A 23,601-nucleotide genomic window follows, 5' to 3' on the forward strand; every position below is an offset into this window, starting at 1 on the left:
ATACACATGTTATATTTACATATATGTGCACATGCACATGCTAATTATATAACATGTTATATAATATGCACACCAAATACAACGGAATATAGTGTAGTATGTTTGTGTGTGTGTGTATTATACACCTTACCATGCACAGGCACATACACAGGAACTGTTTGATTATTTAGGCTAATTGCTTTGAACAGTAGATGAATGAACCTCAAGTAATTTATTTTTCCAGAGTAAAACAGTGTATTTTAATTAGCATATTTGGTGATAATGTTTGATAAGTATTAGTTATTTGAAAAATCAATTTAAGGAATGTATCTGTGAGTGTGTGGTTCAGTAGTAAAAAGCCAACTTTTAAGTTAATGATTAAACATTAATATTATGGATCACACAGTTGACCCTGTGTAAGTTTCTGCATTTTTCTTTTATCATTTTTTATGTTTAATGAAATATATCACACCGTAGTGAAATTAATTTGCATTTAAAATGTATGTCATGCAAAATCAGTAATTTGAAGTACTTGTCTATTTATATTTATTGCTGTGAGACTGAAAGATTTGTGAATGTTTCTCACGTAAGGTCTTGAATGGGAGTTTATTCTAGCTATTTATTTGTTGACTGCACAGAAAAGACTGAGGGTTTTTTGACAGTGTGGTCAACGCTGAGTTTGTGGAGCGTGTCACTTACTGAGGTTGCTTCTCTTGTGCTTGTGAAGGTCAGTTCTCCCTTACTTCTGGGTAGCCTTGGAGGTGGGAGTGCTGGGGACTCGCTGCATTCACCTGTGCACCTGCCTCGGCATCTTGACTCACCTGTGTCTGCTGAGCAGCCCCTCCCTGGTCTCTGCCCTTGGGGTTCAGGACAGGCTCCTACAGAGAGCTCCGGCAGGGAGGTGGAGGGCAGGGGGTTGGGACAGAGCACCCGTCCAGGGGCCTCCAGGCCCTCCAGGAGGCTCCAGGACCCCCAGTGGTGTATTTTGGTTGCAGTTCCTCTGATAAAAATCATGTGCTGCCTGAAAAGGGGGACTTAGCGGTCCCCGCCCCACTTGCCGAGGCTTTCACATCCTGGTCATTTCTGAGTCCTGCAGCCAGGGGCATCCTGTGGAAGGAATGCACATCAAGCTATTTTGAGATGGAAGAACAGACACTTAGAGTCTTTAGATTAGCATTTTAATTAAATTAAGGAATGTAAGGGTAAAGAATAAGGTTTCACAATATTTTCAGTTATATTATTGCCAATTAGTAAATATTTAAGAATCCTTAATTTGGAAGAAAGAAACAGGCATCAAATAACTTGGAAACATGAAATCATGTATAATTTAAGTGAGAATATTGGGAACAGCCTGAGAGTATGTGTGTGTATTCATGTGTGTGCATACACATGTATGTAAAGCCCTGTCTGTATGCATAAATACATGTATGTAATATATGAATTTTCAAGCCTATAAGAGAGCACTTGTAGGGAATGGAAGCATCAGGTTTTTCTATATTTGGTTATACATATTTATTCATGTAAACCATTACCTGTACTTAAATGAGTAATATATTTTCTATAATATCAAAATTTATGCACTTAATCTTTTAAAAAAATCAATGATGACAGAAGTATATGTAATAAAAAATAGTATTCCCTCTTTCTTGCCTCTGCTCTTTACCCTCATATATAGCCATAATAATTTTTTACTGTTTTTTTCAGAAATATTAATATACATATGATGGTGTCATTCTTTAAAGTATGTACACATGTATGCAAAAAAGTGAATCATATAATATGTAGTGATCTGAACCTCTTTCTATTTTAAAAATCTAGGCTCCTCATATTCCAGAAGGTCATCACCCACATCCCTGAAGTCTCGAGCTTCGCTTGAAGGTGCAGGCCACACAGTAGGGAGCGAACGCTGACTTGGGGGCTTTTTCCGTAGGCTGCTTCTGGGTGTGTGCCAGCTCTGGGTGCTCTGAGTCCTGAGGCCTGGCCTTCCGTGGTGAGGGTTCGAGGGTACCAGGCCTTCAGCGGGCCAGCCTGCCCGGCAGGACCTGCGGTCTTCAGGGCCGACCCCTCTGGTTCCGCTGTGGCCTGGCCGCTTCCTCTGGCCTCTCTCCCTTGGGTTCCTTGGGGTCTGGCCGTCCGCACGTGCTGCGTGGATGGCACCCAGGAGAGCCAGAGGTTTGAGGGCTGTTTCAGACATTCCTTTGGCGGAGCTCCTCTTTCCTGGGATTTCTCCCTGCAGTTCCCAGACTCCAGCTCTGTCTCCTCAGCCCTGGAACCTCTGCTGCCAGCCGAGTGGGAGTCTCCAGGGCCTGGCATCGCCCTCAGGGAAGGCCACTTAACGTGGTCTCACCTTCTTTGCTTCTCCTCCTCCGAAGGGTCAGGGCATCACTTTCTGCAGCTTTCCGTCGTCATTTCGCATGTTCACATTTTTGTGGAGTTTGCTGTTAGTGGTAGGAGTGTCGGTGCCACAGTAAGTCATTATGCCACTAGCGAAGCCTGGTGTTAAATGAGCAGATGCTAAATTCTTAGAAGCCATCGCAGTCCAGGTTTCATAATGACGACAGCCCTCTGTGAGGCTCTGGCAGGTGGAAAGTACGGCAGTCCTTTTGGTACCTGGGTCGTGAGTCTGGCCGTCCTCCCTAGGCTGGTGGTGACTGTAGGTCGCTGTGGGAGATCCCACGCCCGCTGCTAGAGCAGCAGCACAGGGGAGGAGCGGGCTGTGCGCTGAGCCTGCTCCGCAGCTCTCTTCTTGGACATGGTGGAAGCTGTCACTGCTCCTGACACATTACGAGTGCTCACGTGTTGTCGTGTTTTATTGGATGAGTGCATTTCCATCGCCGGGAGCCTGGTTCTGGAGGGGGACGCGCTGCCCCCCTGCACTGTTGAGCCAGAGCCGTGTCCGTCGGGGGTTCTCGGGATGGCGTGAGCTGTGCCATGCCTGCACCGGGAGGTCAGGAGTATTTTCTTCTGTACCCCCTTCCACTCCTAAAGAATTGTTGACATAATCAGACTGGTAAATTAAGAAAAGGGACAGGTTGTTTATGTCTGTTACCTATTTTTTGCCTTCTTGTTTTTTAAATATTTTTATTAGATTTTGATGCACCTGTATTTTATTTACTTATTTATATGCAGTGCTGAGAATCGAACCCAGTTCCTCATGCGTGCTAGGCAAGCGCTCTACAGCTGAGTCACAACCCCAGCCCTTCCTTTCTTTTCTCATGTGGTGAAATAATAATAATTTGTGCTAGCAAGAGATGTATTGTTTGGGGAGAAATTTGACAACTAAAAAAATGAAAATGAGCAAAAAAATTAATGTGCAGTAGCACCTGGAAAATGCACCTTGAAACGTTCATTCAAAACACAAAAGAACGACAGTTCAGATCTGCATCTGAGGTTCTTGACCAGAGTGTAGGGTCTCCATAGATTGCTGCTGTGGTCCCTGACGTCAAATGCAGGTGTGTGTGTTGGAGGAAGGGAGACCGTGCCTCCCTCAGGGTCGAGTGAAGACACTAGCAGCAGTGATTTGTGTATCCTCTTGTGCACACCCGTGTATGTGCACACATGCATTTGTGTATTTTGACACAAATGGGAGTGTACCATATACATTTTTCTGCTCCTTACGTTTTGCTTTTTGTCTTTTTTTTTTTTTTTGAACTTTGTATCTTGGAAAGATTTCCACTCTTCAAGGGTCTCAGTGTCCCTTCCCCTGACCTCATGCCACCAAAAAGAATTAAGAACATTGGTGTATTGTATTTCTAGAATTTTTTTTTTTTTTTTTTTTTTTACCCTTTTAAGCCTTGGTGCATGCAAACCTGACTCCTAGTGGTGGTTCAGAAAGACTTCGCTTCCCCTGGGCTCGGTGTTTGGAAGGGCAGTGCCCTTCACTGCATGCCACTGCCTGTGGCCCACTGGCTGCTTAGCCTCGCCCCTCATTCTGGCAGGCTCTGGTGACTGCGTTGATCACAGCTCACCAGCCCTGTCACAGTGCTTGCTTAGTACTTAACTGTGGTAGTCTACTTAGAATTTCAAATTGGGTTCCTTTTGTTTCTTTTTTAAAGCTTTTGATTATGGAAGTCCTTACAGAATTACAAAATAGAGTCTAAGTAAGGAACCTCTTCCTCCCCTGGTCTGGCTTCTCTGATCGACACCTCAGGGCCACTTCTGTCTCTAGTGCTGGTTTTGAACCTCAGGTGCATCATTTCATTCCTACATTCTCCTTACGCAAGCTCCACGAGATCAGGAATAATCCCAATACCTTCATGAACCTCCCACCCCTCAAAAAGAACTTCTCAATATGGTCAGTGTCCTGTCAGTATTTAAATTTCTATTTGTCTTCAAATAGTTTTTTAACATTTTGTTAGAGGTAGGATAAAGAAACTGTGTATTTTATAAATTGATATATTATTAAAGTTTTTGATATTTATGAACACTTTCCAATTCTTTCCTTGTGTCTTTTATTAGAGAGACTGGATTAGGATATAGACTTTCACTGTTGGTCCATTTTTAAATGTTAACTGCATAAATATATCTTATTAAGAATTATTATAGTTGCTTTCAAGTTTTTAGATATTCTTAGGTATCACAAATTAGATTTAGACACATGTGATATCCAGCATATCTCTGTTTATGGCTTTGACTTGTATGGGTCACTAGTCAAACATGTTTGTAAATTCAAAATAGATGATGCTCTTTGAAATAAAAATTCACAAGAAGAAATAATTAGAAATATGACAAAATCACTTTAAAGACAACTCTGAGAGATGCTTTGTTTCCACCACTGCAGCAGAATACCTAGGATGATGGGACGCTTGTCAAGAATGAAAACTGATTTTCCAGTCTGGAGGCTGGGAAGTCCTCACCAAGGTGCTGACATTGGTTGAGGGCCTTTTTGCTTCATGGCAACATGGCAAAAGTTTGAAGAGCAAGAGTTTGGGGACAGCCTGTCTCCCTCAGGCGGAAGAGCAGAACAGAGCAAACCCCCATGTGTAGGACCTTTTCCTAGCACCATTCTTTAATGCAGTGGGTCCCTCATGACCTCAACTCTGCCCATTAGGCTTCACCTCTCAGTGTTCTTCCACTGGGGTTTACGTTTTCAACACACAGATTTCGGAGGGGACAAAAGTCCAGCCATAGTAGATGCTCATACCAGTGCAGTAGATAATGAACGTATTGTGTCTGCTAAAGGTGTGGTAGCAACTCAAGGAGGAAAATACCTTGTTTTTTAATTAGAATGTAATCATTTGAGTGGTGTCATAGGGAGAGAGCCTTTGAGCATCTCTCTGATGTGAACATAGAGGACCAATAGTGAAAGCTTGCCGAAGGGGTGGTGCATCAACCGGGAGGCCAGGGCTGGAATGCCTTAAGCTACAATATGCAGAGCCCCAGGAGGAGCCCAGAAGTTTCTCTTACTGACATCAAGTTTTCTTCCTGTGTGAATTTTCTGAAACATTGTTACATGCAGTTGAGTTCCAATTACAAATAGATCATGTATCAAAATTCACTTTCAAATCAGTGATTTGGCATTGGAGCACATAACCCTTGGAAGTAAAGTGTTCTGTTTGATTAGATTCCAGTCTGCACCACAAAAGGTATTTAATTTTCAGGGTACCTGGCTTTAGTAACTGGTAACATGGGGTTCCCCTGCTGAGGTCATGTCTGGTGACAGTGCCGTTGTGTGAGACAGGGACAGCTTGTTCCCTGTTACAGCTCTTGTGACCCGGAGCCTGGGCAGATGCTCGGAAGTGCCTGCTCACATCCCCTTTCCTGGGACGGCACAGGGAAGCAGAGCTCCTGAAGGCGTCAGCTCTGCGCCTGTGCCAGAGTGAGAGAGGGCAGAGGGCCTGGCACAGTGGCCCTGGGCCCGGTGGTGGCTGGCTGGGAAGGTCCTCTTAGCTGTCCTCTTAGCTTAGTGGGTCTGTAATAGAAAACTGAAACCTCTGGCACCTTATTCCGCTGGAGTCCTGGGAGCGATGGGTGGCTTCCCTGTCCACTTCTTCCTGCCCCTGAGCAGCCCTCTGCGTACTGCCCACCAGGGTGGGGGTGGGCAGCTGTTCCACCTGCTTTTCTTCTCTCACATTTCTGATCTTCATCACCCTCTGCTCTGCTCTTCTTAGAGACTTTGGATTTGTTCATGTAGTGATGGGAGGTAAGGGAAATTGATGGGGTGCTGTGGGGGTGCAGGGCTGTGTCTTGCTTGCTGTTGTGTCCCCCACAGAGAATTGCCGATTCTGAAAAGGATTACAAAAGAAGGAGACATCGTTGAGCTAAAAAGGTGGAGAAGAGTTGCACATATGTCAAGTTTAGGGGTGGTTGCTGTAAACATTAAGCTTCCGGCCTGACAGCCGTACCCTTCTTCCCACTGTCGGTAGAGCAGGGTGTGAAGACATTTGCGGAGCGGGGACTTGGCTGGAGCGCACAGTCACTGACGTGAGTTCAGAGCTGGTCTGGTGTGAGGACTCGCCATGTGGTGTCTGTGGTGCTCGGTCTGCGTTATCAGACCTGGGACTCCGTTCGCTGTTTCTCTTGCTTGGATCCTCTGCCCCCTGCTGTGGCCCCGGCGCTAGTGGACAAACCTAAACTTAGAGTAGATCTTGTTCCAGCAGAACCAGAAAACTGAAATACCCAAGTAAGATTTACCCCAGCGTGTAGCAGAGCCGGCCGATTTAAGACTTTTTTCTTGCATGCTATACATTCCTGTCCTATGGGGGGTGAGTGACTGGGGCTCGGGGGGGACGGGGCAGGGTATTCCCAACCCAGCAGAGAAGCACCACTGTGACCGCTCAGCCAGAGCCCACCATGCATAGTGCCTATATTCCCCCCCCCCAGGTAACAGAATCTTATATTGTTGTTGATAAGAGGACCTTTTAATATTTATTAGAGGATTTGCTGGTTGGGGTGGGGTAGATGGCGAGCCTGAGAAGCTGGCACACACACGGTGAGGGGGGTTTATTCTCTGAGGTCCACACTTCCTGGATCTCTCCAGCCGTATCTGGACGTCTACATCCTCGGCCCAGAATTCAGGTGTGCGCTTGGGTGTCCGTGAGTGGGTCAGTGTACAGGGGCACCGCATGTGGATGTGTGTGCCTTACTGGGTTTGTGGCCTGAGTTCAGTGGACCCAGGCCGTAGCCTCTCAGGGTAGGAATGCTCTGTCTTCCTGCTCCTTCCTCTCCCAGCGTAGTTACCATGACTACCTCCTTCCATTCACCGCATCGTGATTGGGAGAGGAAACCAGTCTTGTCCTACTCTAATATTATGTCCAATGCCCAGAGGGCAAAGTGTTTTGTTGTGATTATTAAAATACTGTATTAGAAACATGTATTGGAAAGCATCTGTTTTCAGCTCCTGTACACAGTAGTTCATTATGTTCAAATAGTTTTTGTATTTTCAGACATTGAATTTTCAGCTAGAAAATTACTTTCTGGCTTAAAGCTGATGTTAGTTATAATCATTAGCTCCATTTTTTGGCACAATAATTATTAAGAATATATGCATTGTTTTTGCATTTTAGAAGTGTAATTTATTTGGCCATCCTTACCATGAAGTGTGCATTGAACTTTCCCTCCCTTACCTTCCTTAGCATCCACTGACATCAGCAGCAGCTCTGATAAGGCAGACCGATGATGTTGCTGTGGCTGCCCCTGGCGCTTGATAAAATGTGGCTTCGAGAGCTGGCTGATAAGACTTTTTTCCTTGCATTTTATATAATTTTGAATCTTGACCTGATAAAATCTGTAATTTAGAGAACATTGCTTCTGAAGGTTGGCTGCATGTTGGAATCACCTGGGAAACTTTTTAAAATGCTGATTTAATTGGTATGGGATGTGGCATCAGTGTCAGGATTTTTAGCCAGCTCTCGTACTCAGTGACCAAATGTGCAGCACGTTTTGGTTCTGCCCTCTTAGGGCTGTCTGGAGGGTCGCCAAGCCCAGAGCTGGAGTAGTAGGACCTGAGACGTCTGCCCTGGGCTGAGTTGCTTGGCGGCTGTCTAGGGTGCTTTCTGACGTAGAGTTGAGTTTGCCTCCCTCAGAGCTTCTGGGGCCCTAAAGCAACATGCGGTTCAGGGAAGAAGACTCTGGGAAGTCACTTACGCTTTTTTACAGAGGAAATGAGGGCTCCCCCAACAGCCAGCTGTCTTCACAGGGTCCTCCCGGTGGCGCCTCACTGGAGCCTCGCCCCCTGTTCAGGTGCAGTGAGAGGAGCCTGCCGGTTCCCAGCTCCACGGACGAGGCCGACTGGGGCTTCCGAGTGGGCCGGGGGCTGCTGTCTGTGTATGGATAATTGTCTGCGTTACTGAGGGACAGGAAGTCGCGTGAAAGCCTCAGGAGAGGTCCACTGTACCGCGCTCTGTGTGTGTCTGGTACATCTTACTGTTTTCAGGGCTGATGTCCAGGGGTTCTCTGTAAATAAGCAGCTTTGCATTCTGAAAGCATCATGGAGCTCCTGTCTGCTTTCTCTTTGAACTATTTCAGGTTTTCTCAGGATCATGATGGAAACATGATTTGTGAACAGTGTAGCTGATCTCCTCAGCAGCCGGCCATGAAAGTGCAGCATTGCACAAACCACAAAAGCATTGCACAGACTTCAGGGCAACGTGCTGTGTTCCTAATCGCTGTGCAGGGACAGGCTTTGTTCATGTCCAGTTCAGCTCTGCTCCACCCTGCCTTACCCATCGCCACTCTGGGTCTTTTGAAAACCCTTGAGCCCTTTGCTAGAAATTGATCATCCCCTCCAGCCCCCTAGATCTCTGGGGCCTGCAGAGGCTGCCGGGCCCCTCCTGCTCAGCCACCTGCTCTGGGACCCACATCTCCTTTGTCCCTCCCTTCCTAGCTGTCCTGTGTATTTGTTCAGTCACATGAACTACTCTCCAACAGCTTCATCTCACTGATGTCCTTCCTCCAGGAAAAACCCAAACCTCACAGCCTTTCTCCCTTGCCTCCTCCAGGTTGCTGAGCATTATTGGAATAAGTGACACTGTTGTGCAGGTTGGGCCACCAAAACTTCACAGATTCTACGTTCAGAGGTCCCCCAGTGCTGGTCCCAGTGCTCTTACTTGTCTCAGCATGGACCGCTGCCTCTGTGTTCTGTCTGCAGTGCTCCTTTTCCTTCATGGACACCCACTCTCCTCTCAGCACAGCCAGCCCCCCGTCCTGCCTTCCCTAGCAGGCTCCCCCCGCCTGTCCCTGGCCCCAGAACAGCTGGGGACACTCCCTCATGAAGCAGCCCTCTGCTGGACTCTTGCTGCTGTCCTCTGCCTTCTCCTCTCCTCTCCTTGGTGTCTCCCCTGGGGCCTGTGAACGTCACGGGCGACAGGACACACCGAGCAGTCTTCCCTCCAGCCCTGTGTTCCCTCTGCCCCCACTTTACTCTCCAGCTGAGTGCTTTGAAAGATGTTTGCTTTACTCTCTTTCCTTCCCTACTGTTAGTCCCTGGCTTCCTTGGCTGCTGCCCTGCAACCTCCCCAGGCCCCCACTTGCTTTTGGAAGCATCCCCAGGGGCCTCTTCAGGGGTGAATCTTTTGGTCCTGCTTATTTGCATTGTCTACTGATTAGACATTGAAATCCTCTTTGGGCCCAAATCCTTTCTGGCTCTCCAATTTTTTTCTGGCCATTCCTTTTTTTCCTGTCTCCCCCCCACCCCTTAGCATGTTGGGGCTGCCTCCCATTCTGCCAGCAATTATTGGCTGAAGAGTGGGCTGTCAAAGCTTTTAAAATTAATGCAGGCTGGTACACGGTTCTTGTAGTGACCGATTCAGTAGGTATTCTAGAATCCTACACTGTAATGGTTCTGTAATAGTCTACACATGGAGGCACCATATTTAACCGTTTCCTAAATATTTGTATGTCCAACAAATATTCACTGAGTACTTTTTATATCCTAGGTGCTGCTGGTCAGTTTTTCTCCCATCGTGAAACACATTGTGGTGAATACTGCTTGTTCCTCTCCTTTTATTGCTTCAGTATAAGTTTCTAAAAGGTGAATTACTAGTAGAGAGTAGAGGTGGTTTTCAAAGATCTTAATGCCTTTAGTCAGATCATTTCAGAGAAGAGTCAAAAGGTTGCTTCCACCAACTCTCTGGCTTGGATTTTACTGCCAGTGATGTGAGAATGAGGTTCCCAATTCTTTGCCTTGGGACCTGCTTCCTCCAGGTTATGTATCCAAACACTTTTGAGTTCCTAACAGACTCTGTTTCCTGCCTCTGAATTTCTTTTCTTTTTTTTATTTGTTATTTCTAGTTGTACATAACAGTAGAATCTATTTTAACATATCGCACATATAAAGAGTATAACTTCCCATTCTTCTGGGTGTACATGATTCGGGATTACATTAGTCTTGTAATCATATATGCACATAGGAAAACAATATCCCATTCATTCTACTATCTTTCCTATTCCCATTTCCTTTCCCTTCCCTTCATTCCCCTTTGTCTAATCCAAAAATACTTCTTTCCCCCACCCCCTTATTGTGAGTTAGCATCCACATGTCAGGGAGACTCTTTGGCCTTTGATTTTGGGGGGATTGGCTTATTTCACTTAGCATGATATTCTCTAGTTCCATCATTTACCAGCAAATACCATAATTTCATTCTTTGTAGCTGAGTAACATTTCATTGTGTTTATATGCACCACATTTTTTTTTAATCTTTTCATCTGTTGAAGGGCACCTAGGCTGGTTCCATAGTTTAGCTATTGCAAGTTGAGCTGCTGTGAACATCGATGTGGCTGTGTCACTATAGTGTGCTGATTTTAAGTCCTTTGAGTCTAGACCTCGGAGTGGGATAGCTGGGTCAAATGGTGGTTCCATTCCAAGTTTTCTGAGGAATCTTCATACTGCTTTCCAGAGTGGTTGCACCCATTTGCAATCCGACCAGCAATGTACCTTTTCCCTGACATTCTCACCAGCACTTTTTGTTACTTGTATTCTTGGTAATTGCCATTCTGACTGGAGTGAGATGAACTCTCAATGTAGATTTAATTTGCATTTCTCGAACTGCTACAGATGGTGAATTTTTTTCCTATATTTGTTGACCCCTTATATTTCTTCTTCTGTGAAGTGCCTATTCAGTTATTTGCCTATTTACTAATTGGGTTATTTATTTATTTATTTTGGTGTGAAGTTATTTGAGTTCTTTATATATCCTGGAGATTAATGCTCTGAGGTGCAGGTGGCAAAGATTTTCTCCCATTCTGTGGGCTCTCTTTTCACATTCTTGATTGTTTCCCTTGCTGTGAAGAAGCTTGTTGGTTGGATTCTATCCCATTTGCTGATTCTTGATTTTACTTACTGCACTTAGGAGTCTTGTTGAGGAAGTCAGGTCCTAAGCCGACATGATGGAGATTTGGCCTCCTTTTTTTCCTATTATGCACAGTGTCTGTGTTCTCATGCTTGAGTCTTTGATCTACTTTAGAATTGAGTTGTGTGCATTTTGCTACAGATGGATTTCTGGTTTTCTCAGCACCATGTGTTGAAGAGGCTGTCATTTCTTTATTATGTTTTTCTGCCTCTGCATTTCTGATCCTAATGTTCCTCCTCCTGAATGCTTGTCACCTTGCAGATGGAGTCACAGTTGACCACACAGGTGAGGTTTGCTGTTACTTCTGAGGTCCTGGACCCAGGACTGCTCACTGCAGGTGTCTTTAGGGCTGCCCCTGGGGCCTTTTATATATATATATTTTATATATTCTGAACTGAATCAATCATGGGTCACAGGTAAATCCTTTATCTCCAGTGCTTGGTAACAAGAAATGTTTCAGATACTGGAGGTTTTTTTTTTTTTTTTTTTTTTTTTAATGCTTAGCGGGCAGCCCCTGCTTATTTTTTTATTTTATTTTTTTTTAAAGAGAGAGGAGAGAGAGAGAGAGAGACAGAATTTTTTAATATTCATTTTTTAGTTTTCGGCGGACACAACATCTTTGTATGTGGTGCTGAGGATCGAACCCGGGCCGCAGGCATGCCAGGCGAGTGAGCTACCGCTTGAGCCACATCCCCAGCCCCACTGGAGTTTTTTTTTAATTTAAAAATATTTATATCAAATTTATAGGTTGATCATCCCTAAACTGAAAATCCAAAACTCAGAATTTAATTTTTGATCACCGAAGTTTGAGATTTTAGGGTGTTTTACATGTTCAAACCAGGGATGCTCAACCTGTGGTATTCTTATGTTTTAGAAATTATCCTGTAGTTTTTCATATGATCTGGAAATGTGGAATTTAGGATACGTAGCCAACATTTTTAAAAGATTTTGAGTTTAAGTAATATTTCCTTTTTATATTAATAGGTATTCAATAAATGTTTTTTAGTAATCATAGAAAATACAAATGGTGAGATGAAAGTATCTAGTAATGTCCTGCCCTCAGATATGCCTCTATGTTATGGCCTTTTCTCTCATAGATCTCTGCGCATGTATCGTGTGTGTGTGTGTGTGTGTGTGTGTGTGTCTCCCCATCTGTACATCAGTACACACTTGTCTTTGTGGCACAACATGTTCAGAATTATGCCCTTTCAAGTGTACTATGCCTTGAGCATTTTCCCCTCAATGAGTAATTTTAAAAAGCACTTAACGGTGGCTAAATAATACTGTATTGTGTGGGAGCATTTAATTATTTATTTTGCTGGTCCCTGGTTTTAATGTTTCCTTTATATTTTGTTATCAAAGATGCTGCAGTGAATATTGCAGTAGTAATTCGTTTATTAGATCATCTAGTGATCAAGGTATCCGTGCCCTCTGAATAAGATACAGTTCAGGGAAGGAAGGTGGAAGTGGAAGTGGAGTGGAAGAACACCAGGGTGGTCTAGGGCTCGGGAGTGGGTGAGGACGGGCTTCCCAGAGGAGCAGGGGGCAGGGAATGACAACATGGGATTAGTTCCTTCCTTTGTTTGGGGTGTTGATTAGAATAATATTTGGCTAATATAATGAAGAATATTCGTTTCTATTCAACATTGAGATTTTGTCCTCCAAACACTAAAGATAGAAGTGATTTAATCAAGTACATTTGGGACATTTAAGTCACTCCCTTTCCCTATTGCTGTTAACAAATGTAATACAGATTGAACATCTCTAATCCAGAAATCCAGAATCTGAAGCTTTTTAAGTGCAGACATGGTTCCACAGATGGACAATTCCACGTTTGGATCATATGATGAGTCTGTGTCATAATGGTTACACACTAAAAATGACCTTCAGCCTGTGTGTCACCATATGTGAAGCAAATGATTTTGGTGTTTAGAGGTGGGTCCCATTCCCAAGGCATCTCATTATGTATATGAAAATATTCCAAAATCTGAAAGCATCTGAAATCCCAAACAGTTGTGGTTCCAAGCATTAGGACAGGGACTGTTCTACCTATAACTTGCTTCTGAATATTGAAACGTCGTTGTACTTTTATTTAGACCCTACTTGGCCATGATTTCCTCAAATGTGAATATCTTCCATGTAGATGGTTAGGTCCATGTTCATTGAGGCATGACTGTATTGCTGGTTTTCTGCCACCTGGGTCTCATTTGGACATCAGGGTCATGCCGTCTTCTGAGAGTGATTCAGATCACCTTCCTGCATCCTGTGTTCTGGAACAGTTGAGAAGATGTTTTATTCTTTAGATGTGGAAGAATCCAGCAGTAAGACCTGTCTGGGCCTGGAACCTTGAAAAAAGCCACTTCTGTGTTACTTTGGTAATTTTCTCCATGTCATCCATGATGGTTACCCTGGCCAGGTTTTCCTCTTCCTGGACTAATTTGGGTAATTATGTTTTTCTAGAATTTTTCCGTGGTTCTTCACATTTTTCAGATTCCTTAGCACAGAGTTGAGTTTCAGTTTTTTACTTATGTCATGCAGCATTTTCAACTTGAAATACTGCTAGTCTGCGTGCCTTTTTCCAGTACGATTGTAGTGTGCCGTCTTCCCTGAAGACAGGCGGCCCCCATGTGGAACCTGCAGGTTGACCTGTTGATTCAGTAGAGAAGACGGGGCGTGATCTTCACGTGGAAGAGCAGCGCACATGGTTATAAGTACTGGGTTCAGCTTTAGCATCATGCCCTTGTCGTCTGTTTAGTGCTGTTGAAATAGCTCTGCAGTCAGCAGTGAGGGTGGGACCTCGTGCTGACGTACCGCGAGAGGAGGTGGGAGTCAGCTTTATTCATGGTAAAAATAGTGCAGCCACACACGCTGAGCTTTCTTCAAGCAGGTGGCACCTCTGAGCAAGCAGAGGTGCCTTTTACAGTTCATGAGTTTCTACATCATAGCAGTTTTACGTGAGTTTGTGTTTTAGGGCTGGGCGCAGGGGGGAGGCTGCAGAGCGGGGTTCAGTGTGGCGGGGGGCAAGCTAACAGTATCAAGTGGCAGTGATTTAAATCTTTCCTAGAGCAAACCTTGAATTTATTTCTGAATGTGGAACTCCTTGTGAGTTTGTTACCCATCACAGTGCCTACAGGGAGGGCGTGTTGGGGACGCCTGGAAATCTGAGGCTCATCTCCCACCCTCCAGCCTGCACACAGGACCTAGAGTGAGCGATGGATTGCTGAGACATGTCACCTCTAGGGAAGGCGAAGTCAAGACGTGCTGGAACTGCTGCTTGCACTCTGTGCTCCGGGCTGTAGGTCTACAGGCCTGCAGTGCGCGCTGGAGCTAGGGGAGTTGGTCAGGGCATCGTTCTGTATTTTTAGTAGGCAAGAGAGAGTAGGCTGTGGGTAAGTTTGTGTCCAAGTGACATACACACATAATCTGTGTATGTGTGGGTAACAAGTTGGGATATAAAAATACATGTCTTGGTCATAGTGAAAAAACTCAGTGCATAGTACTCTAAATGTCAGTAAGTTACCTGTGTGGACCAATGAAGAGCATATAATAGATGACCATTTTCTCTGTAATTTTGGAGGTTGTTTTTAAAATACATCAAATTTACCAGGAGAATTATGAAACACAGGTTAAATATAAACAGGACCTTTTATAAAATTGATGGAAGCAAAAGCTTTTCATAATGGCCGTTAGACACTCTCTAATTGAAGATTGTGTTTACCTATTGAACTGGAGCTGTAGGTAAAAGCATTGCAGTAGATGCTTATTACACTTAATGCAAGAGATGTTAGAGTTAGTAGTTCAAATTTATATATCATTACTACTGAGGCAAAAAGGTAACTTAATTGAAAATTTGAAAAACAAAATCTAGTATTTTAGGTACAAATGTAAACTGAGGTCATTTTTGTAAGAATTTGTGTTAAAGTGCAAATGGATGGTGGCTCTCTCAATATACTGAAGAACAGAGCAGCTGTTCTCCCCTCCCCCCGCTGCCCCACTATTTTTTATTGGTGCATTATAGGTGTACATTAACAACTATTCTTTAAGTATTTCTTAAGTCATGAGGTTTTGTTGCTTTAAACCAAAATTGATTCTATTAATAAAAAGTTGTTTTGTTATATAATATCAAATTATATGTGTATAAAGTCTTGAAAGCACAGTCATTACTGCTGTGATGTATAATATATACACATATATTATTTATGACTCTTCAGTTTAGAAGAACTGCTGGCATAGAAATAATATACTTTAGTAGTAAAACTACATTTTTCAATGTTTCTCAAGAACTATATATTTAAATTATATGATTTATTTATTTACAGTTTGGATGTCTACAATGTACTTTGTGTATTTTGTTTTTTAAAATAGTTGTCCTTGTTCTTTGGTTACTTGTGTTCATATACATTCCATTCATACCTTGGCACTTTTTTCTTTGAAATAAAACTGCTGTTGAATACTGGATCCAATTTCTGCCTTGTTTTTGCACCGATTCTTACCTTTATTGACATATTTTAAACTGGTACAGAAAACAAAAATTACATGTCAGTTGTAACATGCTTCCATACGTGTATGCACTGTGTAGTATTTAAATCAGGCTAAACAGCAATCTCCTCAAACATTTATTATTTATTTATGCTAAAATCTCAAACTCCTTTGTTCTTTAATGTATCTGTTTCAGTGCAGGATGGACTCCAGGGTCTCTCGCAGGCCAAGCACACACTGTACTGCTGAGTCCATTCCAGCCCTCAGTTTCTACATTTAATGTGTTTGGGCTTTTTCTAGGATTATTTCCAATTTCAGTTCATCATTTCAGGAGGAATAACTGCAGTGTGTGAATCAGAAATACTGTCCTGCTCCCGAAGGTTGCCTGTGCCCCTCTCCGCTTGCATTCCGAATCAGATAATTAGCAGGAAGCAAACAGGAGGTGCCATGAGGGATGCATTTATAAGAAAGAAAAATTAGGCATTTGTTTTAACCTTTGCTGGGATATAAAGTCTCCTACTGCAAATGAGCTTTTCCTTCATTCTGCCGCTCCCACTCCGCCGTGTTTGGACCAGTGTGCAGTGGAGGAAAGTTTGATCAGCAGATTGGAGTTTTGTGAATTTCTGGCTTTTCTGGCAAGATGGAGAAAGAGGCAGGCAGACCCGAGTTACCAGGCCCAGGTGGAGTGGGTGCCTTTGTTTAGAGTGGGTGCCACATGGGTGGCCAGTTGTAATGGGCTTAGCACTGGAGACCTGTCTGGGCTGGTGTGCGCAGAGGCAGAGGCTGATTATCTACATGGATGAAGGAATAATTTGAGAGCATTTATCTAAGCCATTATTTCATGGGCTATCTAAAATGTTATGTAATTATTGGTACTGTGTTCACTTCAGTTCTTAGACCAGTGTATTAAATTTGGAATTGGTTACTGTTATCATCCAATAGGATTAACTGTATAAAATTCAAATTAGTTGTCATCAAAGTAGAACTTGGTCATATTTATCAAATCCAGTTGTGCTCATAGCTTCTTCATCCATTCTTGTGATCATGGTTATTATGTTCCCCCTGCAGTGCTGGTGATGGACCCCTGGCACCTCATGCATGTTGGGCAGGCACCCCGCCACTGGCCACCTCTGCAGTTTCCTCCCCTCCCACTCTGGCGGAAGCACTCGAAGTGCTCTTACTGCTTTAGGTTGCACCTGTCTTTCAAACCTGTTTGCATATGCATCAGTGCTGTAATCCATTTTATGTAGCATCTCTTTAATGCGGTGTTTTCCCTCACACTTGGTAGGCACTCTGAGTTATCTTCAAGGGACAGACATTATTCTGTCATGCTACTCTTCAGCTCATCATTTCCTCCGTTTTTCCATCTGCTCTGTCTTCCATGTTTGTATTTACCATTGAGCTATCTGATTAGTCCTTTTTCTGTTTCTGTAATGTAATGCCTGAAACTGGGTACTTTAAAGAAAAGAAGTTTAGTTAGCTCACGGTTTTGAAGTCTGAACATCCAAATAGCATGGTGCTGGCTCTGGCAAGGACCCTTTTAGCTGCCTCACCTCATGGTGGATGGCACTGAGGTTGAATCGCATGTAAGAGGGAGAGCCCCCTGCAAGGCAGGAAGTGAAAGGGCTGGGCAGGGCCAGTCCTGTTCATTTTTATCAGCTCTCTGGCAAGAACAGTCTCAGGGTCCCAGGAGAACTACCTTAATCCCTCCTGAGGGTCACGGACCTGTGGAACTCACTTTCCATGACTGCGACAAAATTCCCGAGAATAACAACTTAAGAAAGATTTCTTTTGGTTTGTGGTTTCAGAAGTTGCAGTCCTGCTCATCTGGCTTCCTGAGGGGCTTGGGCGCGGATGGGGACGCTGACTCATGGCACCCAGGAAGCAGGGGGAGGAAGACGGAGGAGGGGACTAGGGACAAGTGTGCTCTTCCAGGTCACACCCTAGTGAAGTCCTTCTCTGAGAGGCCTCAGCAGCTCTGGTTCCCACCCTCTTTCACGAGTGCCTCCAGCGCAGATCCTCCCGGGTTGAGCCATCAATGTGTTCAGAGCCTGTGGGATCCAGTCACTCCCAAGTCCCCACCTCTGAACATTGCTGCATCGGGGACCAAGTCTTCAACATAGGAGTTTGAAAGGATTCATATGTATCCAAACTGCCGCAGTCCCACAGTCCCCAGGAGCCCAAGGACCCTGACCCCTCTCCCCAGTGACCCTCTTCACACTGCCACCTTAAGGACCAGGCTTCCCGTGCATGGCCCTGGGGACACACTCAGACCACATCTGAGCCACAGCACCACCTGTGAACTCGGCTTAGTCTCCTTTCTAACCTTGTTGGCCTTTACTATTTCTTTAAAAATATCCCTCTTGGGCACTTCACATGTCAGGGAGCTATTTTTTAGAGACTTTTGTTAGGCAGCAAAGCACCTTCTACCTATTGTTGATTACTCCAAGGGCACTACTTGTTTGCATTATGAAAACATTAATAGGAAATTGTCCTCTTGACTAAGTAATTATTAAAATTATAAATACAGATTTAAAGTAGAATATGCCCAACAGTTTATGGACATTTATTTCATAAATAGATTCACTCAACAGATATATATTTTGTATCTGGCATTGCTTATAAGTGGTATGCTTTTTTTTTTTTTTACTGTATTCTTTATTTGCAGTGGTTAATTGATCTATAAAAGTGTATTTCTTTTTCCCTCAGACAAAATTGAAGAAGCACAAAAAGAACTTAATGGGGCAGAAGTTTCCAAAAAAGGTAAGTTAAAACCTGTTTCTGTGGACTTTGTTCTTATGGAGATGCCCGTGTGATACCTTATCATTGCAGTCTTACTAAATCAGTCAGTATGAACATATCACAGAATTAGCAGTGCCATTTAGTGGTGGGTACCTAGTATTCTGTGGACTTTGCTGTACGATGGCGACACGTGTATTCTGAGCTGTTGGCATAGGCTGATGTGTTGGCTGGTGGGAATGTGGGAGACTCTTGCAGCTCTTTTGAAAGTCCTCTTTCTGAGATTCTCCTCTAGTAGTAGAAGTACAGTACCATAGGCGTGGACGCTTGCTTGCATGTGTGAACATGTGGGTGTCCAGGGGATGTGCACATACATTCTCAGGCAGTAACATGGGTGTGTGTGCATGCATGTGCGTGCATGTTCTGGTGATGGCATGTCTGATGTCAAATTACAAATACAGCAGTTTCCTTCCAAATGTAGTAAGGAATAGTATTAATTCCTTTTAACAACAGGAGGAAAAAATCCTTGAGTAACAGAAGTATTGAGGTTTCTCAGATATTTTCTCTCTGAGTTACTATTTTTCTTATAGAATATTTGCTTCTTCTATAAAATGATATATTATAAAAATATGGAGTCATTTTTGTTTTTAGATTATGAGTCATTTTGTTTTTAGATTTAGAGTCATCTGTGATAGATCCCTTTTTCTTAAAGTTTTTTTTTTTTTTTTTTTTTTTTTTTTTTTAGCTGTAGATGGACACAATACCTTTATCTAATTAATTTGTTTTTATGTGGTGCTGAGGATCAAACCCAGGATCAAATACATGTGCCTGTGTGTGTTCCTGTGACCACATGTCAGTGTATAATGATTTTATTTTTTAATGACAAGAACCTATGACAGATGAAACAACCTGAATACCAGTCAGGGGAAGAAAAATTCAATGAATTGTAGCAAATTTCTTTTGGGGGTGTGGTACAGTTTAACAAAAATCTTAATTATTTCAGTTGATGATGATAACCTATTGTTAAGTAAGAAAAGTAAAATTGTAATGTAGCACATAAAGTATGATCATATTTTTTAAAATTCAAATATATGCCTGCATATTTTTCTATGCATATGTGTATGAGCACAGCTGTATGTTAATGGGATCACACAGAGTTTGAAAGAATTTATACATGGATATATTTACAATGGGGGAGAAAAGGCCAGGGAAGATAATTAAGTTTTCTTATATTGTTTCACTGGTTTTATAAGAGATACACTTTTGAACTAAATATCAGGACTTGAAAGGCAAAATTGCTTTTTACAATTAAAAGCATACCATTTTTCCAAGTAATATTAAAAACATACATGAGATGCAGAACACATGGGGTGTAATGAACAATGTTTCTACACTGTTAGTGCGTAAAATCAATTATGTTCTTTTAATCTTGTGAGGAGGTAAAGTTTTCATTAAAGTAAGTAAGTATATTTCATAAATTGATATTTGGTAAAATATTTTGACACTAATTTAGCTAATTTCCAGTGGAAAGGCTTTTGTTTTCAAAAATTTCTTTTAAATCTAATCGATAATGGACGAGATATCCACAGGGGAAATGATTCTTGCAATCCCAGCCCTCCCTCCATTAGCCGACCCTGTGCACCTTCAGGTGGGGCTTGGTCCTGGCACTCAGGCACCAGGTGCAGTGCCCTTAAAGTGTCTTTCTTCTTGTCACCTACCATTTTTGTGGCACTCAGGAAGGTCCAGGTGGAATCTGACCGTGCCATGTGACACTTCAGGACTTACTGCGTCACACAGGTTAACTTACCTGAGCCACACACTGTGATAAAATTTTAAACCAAAGTTTAAAATTAAAGTTCCTTCAAGAATTGCATGTAAAAGCTCTCCTAATTGATCTATTAATTTATTTGCAATTTATTTTATTCACATTCCATTTATCACATCTGTGACAGTCATTATTTTATTTACATCCTGCTGAATAATTTTAAAAATAATGTCAAACCGTGCACTTTTAGACGTTACCGTAAGGAAGAACATAACGACTTCACGTGGGTTGTGGGTATGCTGCGTGCTCGTACCTTTCCTCAAATGGACCAAATCAAGCCCATCAAAATAAATGAGAGCCAGGCTAGCAGAGTGGAGTCGCTGCCGCCACCCTCCGGTCCTCCAGGAGGCTGTCCGGGCACTGTTGCCACAGCAGTGACGGTTCCTTTTGAAACCCCCTTGTCAAGTTCACCTTCCTCCCTCCAATAAGCAGCTGCTTCAAGTAGGAATGAACGTGAGCTTGTCCTTCCTTTCCTTCCTTCGTCCTGCTGTGGCAAAAAGTTTTCACAAAGTGAACTAAATGCCTGATGGGAAGGAGGAAACAGAAGAAGGTTCTAGAAAAAGACATTGGCTAATGAGGTTCTGAATAATTGAGTGGGCTGCAGTTGGCAGGCTGCGCTGAGCAGGCCAGGATGAATACCAAGTGTGCATTGTTCTGTGCTCCCTGCTCTGAATTACTACTTGGCTTTGGTTTCACACCAAAATTCTGGGCAAATCACAAATACAGCAGTTTTCTTCCAAATATAAGTAAGGAATAGTATTAATTCCTTTTTAACAATAGGAGGAAAAAAAATCCTTGAATAACAGAAGTATTGAGGTTTCTCAGATCTTTTCTTTCTGAGTTACCTTTTTTTTTTTTAATGGAAAATTCGTTTCTTTGGTCTGGGGTTGTAGCTCAGTGGTAGAGTGTTTGCCTTGCATGTGTGAGGCACTGGATTCAATTCTCAGCACCATATAAAAATAAAAAAATAAAGGTATTATGTACATTTACAACTTTAAAAAAATTTTAAAAATCGCTTCTTCTTTAAAAGGATATATTGTAAAAATACGGAGTCATTTTTGTTTTTAGATTATGATGAGTTATATTATGATTACTATGATAGATCCCGTTTTCTTTTAAGTATTTTTTTTTTTTAGTTATAGACGGACACAATACCTTTATTTTATTAATCTATTTTTATGTGGTGTTGAGGATCAGAAGAGGTTCCGGAGCGCTGCCTAGCAGCGGAGCACTGAGCTCTCTGACAGGTTGAACTTGGAAGCTAGTAGAAAAACCGCTGGATCAGAGGCAGCTGGGAGTGGCCTGTTGGCTGCCTGATTGGCTGATGCCCAGCTGGGTGTTACAAGAAGAAAAGAAAGGTTAGGTGTCCCTGTGGACTTAGCTAAGGTTGTAGTTTGCTAGGGAGGAACTTAAAGTAAGGAGGCAGCTTCCTCATTGGGATCTTGTACAAATTTTGTTGGGTTTATTTCTTTGAACTGAACTTATGCCTAGCTCATTCATTTTCCCTTTATTTCTTCTCCTTTTTTCTTCTGGGGGTCGAACTCAGGGCCTCAAGCATGGAAGGCAAGCCCCGGTCCACTGACCTCACTACCAAAGCCATGGATTTTTTATTTTTATTTTTATTTTTTGGTGAACATTGTTTGCCAGTTCTTGTTGGCAAATCAAAATGCATTATGTTACTCTCTTGAATCTAATAATGTGGCGACAAAAAACAGTAGTCGCTGCCCTTGCCTTACGCCTGATTGAGGAAAATGCTTCCAGTATTTCATTTTTTTGTGGGACAGAGATCAGTAATTTTTAAATTGTTAATGAAGTTATCTTCTATCTTTTATTTGTTGAAATCATTAAAAATTATAAATGAATCATCAAATGTTTTTTCTTTATATATAATAATCGATGGTTTTTACTCTTTGGTTTTATTTCATTTATTTATTTTGGTGCCAGGGATTGAACCCAGGGGCGCTCAACCACTGAGCCACACCCCAGCCACTTATTTATTTATTTATTTGACACGCAGTCTTGCTAAGTTGCTGAGGCTGGCTTTGAAATTGTGACCCTCCTACCTCAGGCCAGCCACTGGGACTCTAGGTGTGTGCCACCGCGCCCCGCTAATCTTCGGTTTTCCTGTTTAATTTGACCCACATTCACTTGATGAAACCAATTTGGTCATGATGTTTTGTCTTCTTAAATACATGACTGGATTTTATTTTTAATCTTTGGTTGAAGAATCCTGTATTCCGTGTTCAAGACATTGATCTGTAATTTAATTTTTTTAAATACTATTTATTTCCGGATTTTGTTTTAAAGTTACACCTGAGGACTGGGTATGGCCTAGCGGGGCGTTCTGGTGGCCCTGGGGGGGCGCCTTCCTTGGCAGTCTTCAGACGCAGGTGGACTTCGGGGAGGAGGGGAGGCTGGGAGTGCTGGCTGGTTTAGCGCATCTCCTGGTGAGGGGTATTCAGACTTTCCTTGTTCTCCTTGGTGTGGAAAGCTGTGCTCCCCCTGGTTTGCCTGGTGGACCTGAGCGCCCCCATTTACTGGGGGAGTCCTGCGCGCTCCCCTTTTTCCCTGCCGCCGGCTCCCTGTGGCTCTGGCTCTCATGGTGAGGTTTTCCTCTGCCTCTTCGCCCTCCCTGAGTGCTGTTGGGTTTGTGTTTTGCTTTCTTTTTCCTGGGCCAGTTTCTGACTTTCTTCCTGTTGTGATTTATTGTTGTGATTTATTCTCTTTTCTTCTCCCTTTGTTTGAGTTTGTTTCGTCACTCTGATTTCTGTCATTGGAACTGGCCTCATTCACCTTGAGGCCTCTGCTTTTTGGGTAGGGTCCCTGAGGCTACACCTTTTCCTCAAGGTGTTGCATTGGATGCCTTGAGCCCTGCTAGTTTTATATCTCTATGCTTGTTTCATCTTCAGCCCCTTCGTTAGAATTTTCTTTTTCCACATGGATGGAGGTCTTAAAAAATTTTTGTGTGATTTCCAACGATTGCATTGTGATATTATTTGTTTTTGTAAAACCATTTAGGATATCTAAAATTTTTCCTTTTCTGTTTCTGAGTGCTGTGTCATCAACATTTTTGGTGTTGTACCAAAGCAGACTTCGTGTTAGAAATTTAGTATTTTTCAAATTCACCATTTTGCAAATAAGAAAAAGCTGAGGTTGAAAGATACTGAATAGTCCAGCCCAAGGGGCGCAGCAGACGTCCCACCCTGTGCCGTCCTGAGATTTCCCCACCGCATGGCCAGAGGGGAGCGAGGGCCAGTGCCTGTCCGGTGGCCAGTGCAGCCACGCCTGCTC

General features: G+C 43.0%; 1 protein-coding gene across 3 annotated transcripts in view; it reads left to right on the top strand.

Annotated features, from left to right (window-relative positions):
• The window catches only part of Hivep1 (HIVEP zinc finger 1), a 131,801-nt gene that overhangs the window by 48,900 nt on the left and 59,300 nt on the right, over window positions 1-23,601 (top strand). For all 3 annotated transcript variants that reach the window (XM_026384597.2, XM_026384599.2, XM_026384598.2), the window contains exon 3: window positions 18,456-18,509. In XM_026384597.2, coding sequence (XP_026240382.2) covers window positions 18,456-18,509 — 54 coding nt within the window. The remainder of the gene's footprint in view (window positions 1-18,455; window positions 18,510-23,601) is intronic.

Source organism: Urocitellus parryii, chromosome 8 (genome assembly GCF_045843805.1).
Source record: "Urocitellus parryii isolate mUroPar1 chromosome 8, mUroPar1.hap1, whole genome shotgun sequence".
NCBI lineage: Eukaryota > Metazoa > Chordata > Mammalia > Rodentia > Sciuridae > Urocitellus > Urocitellus parryii.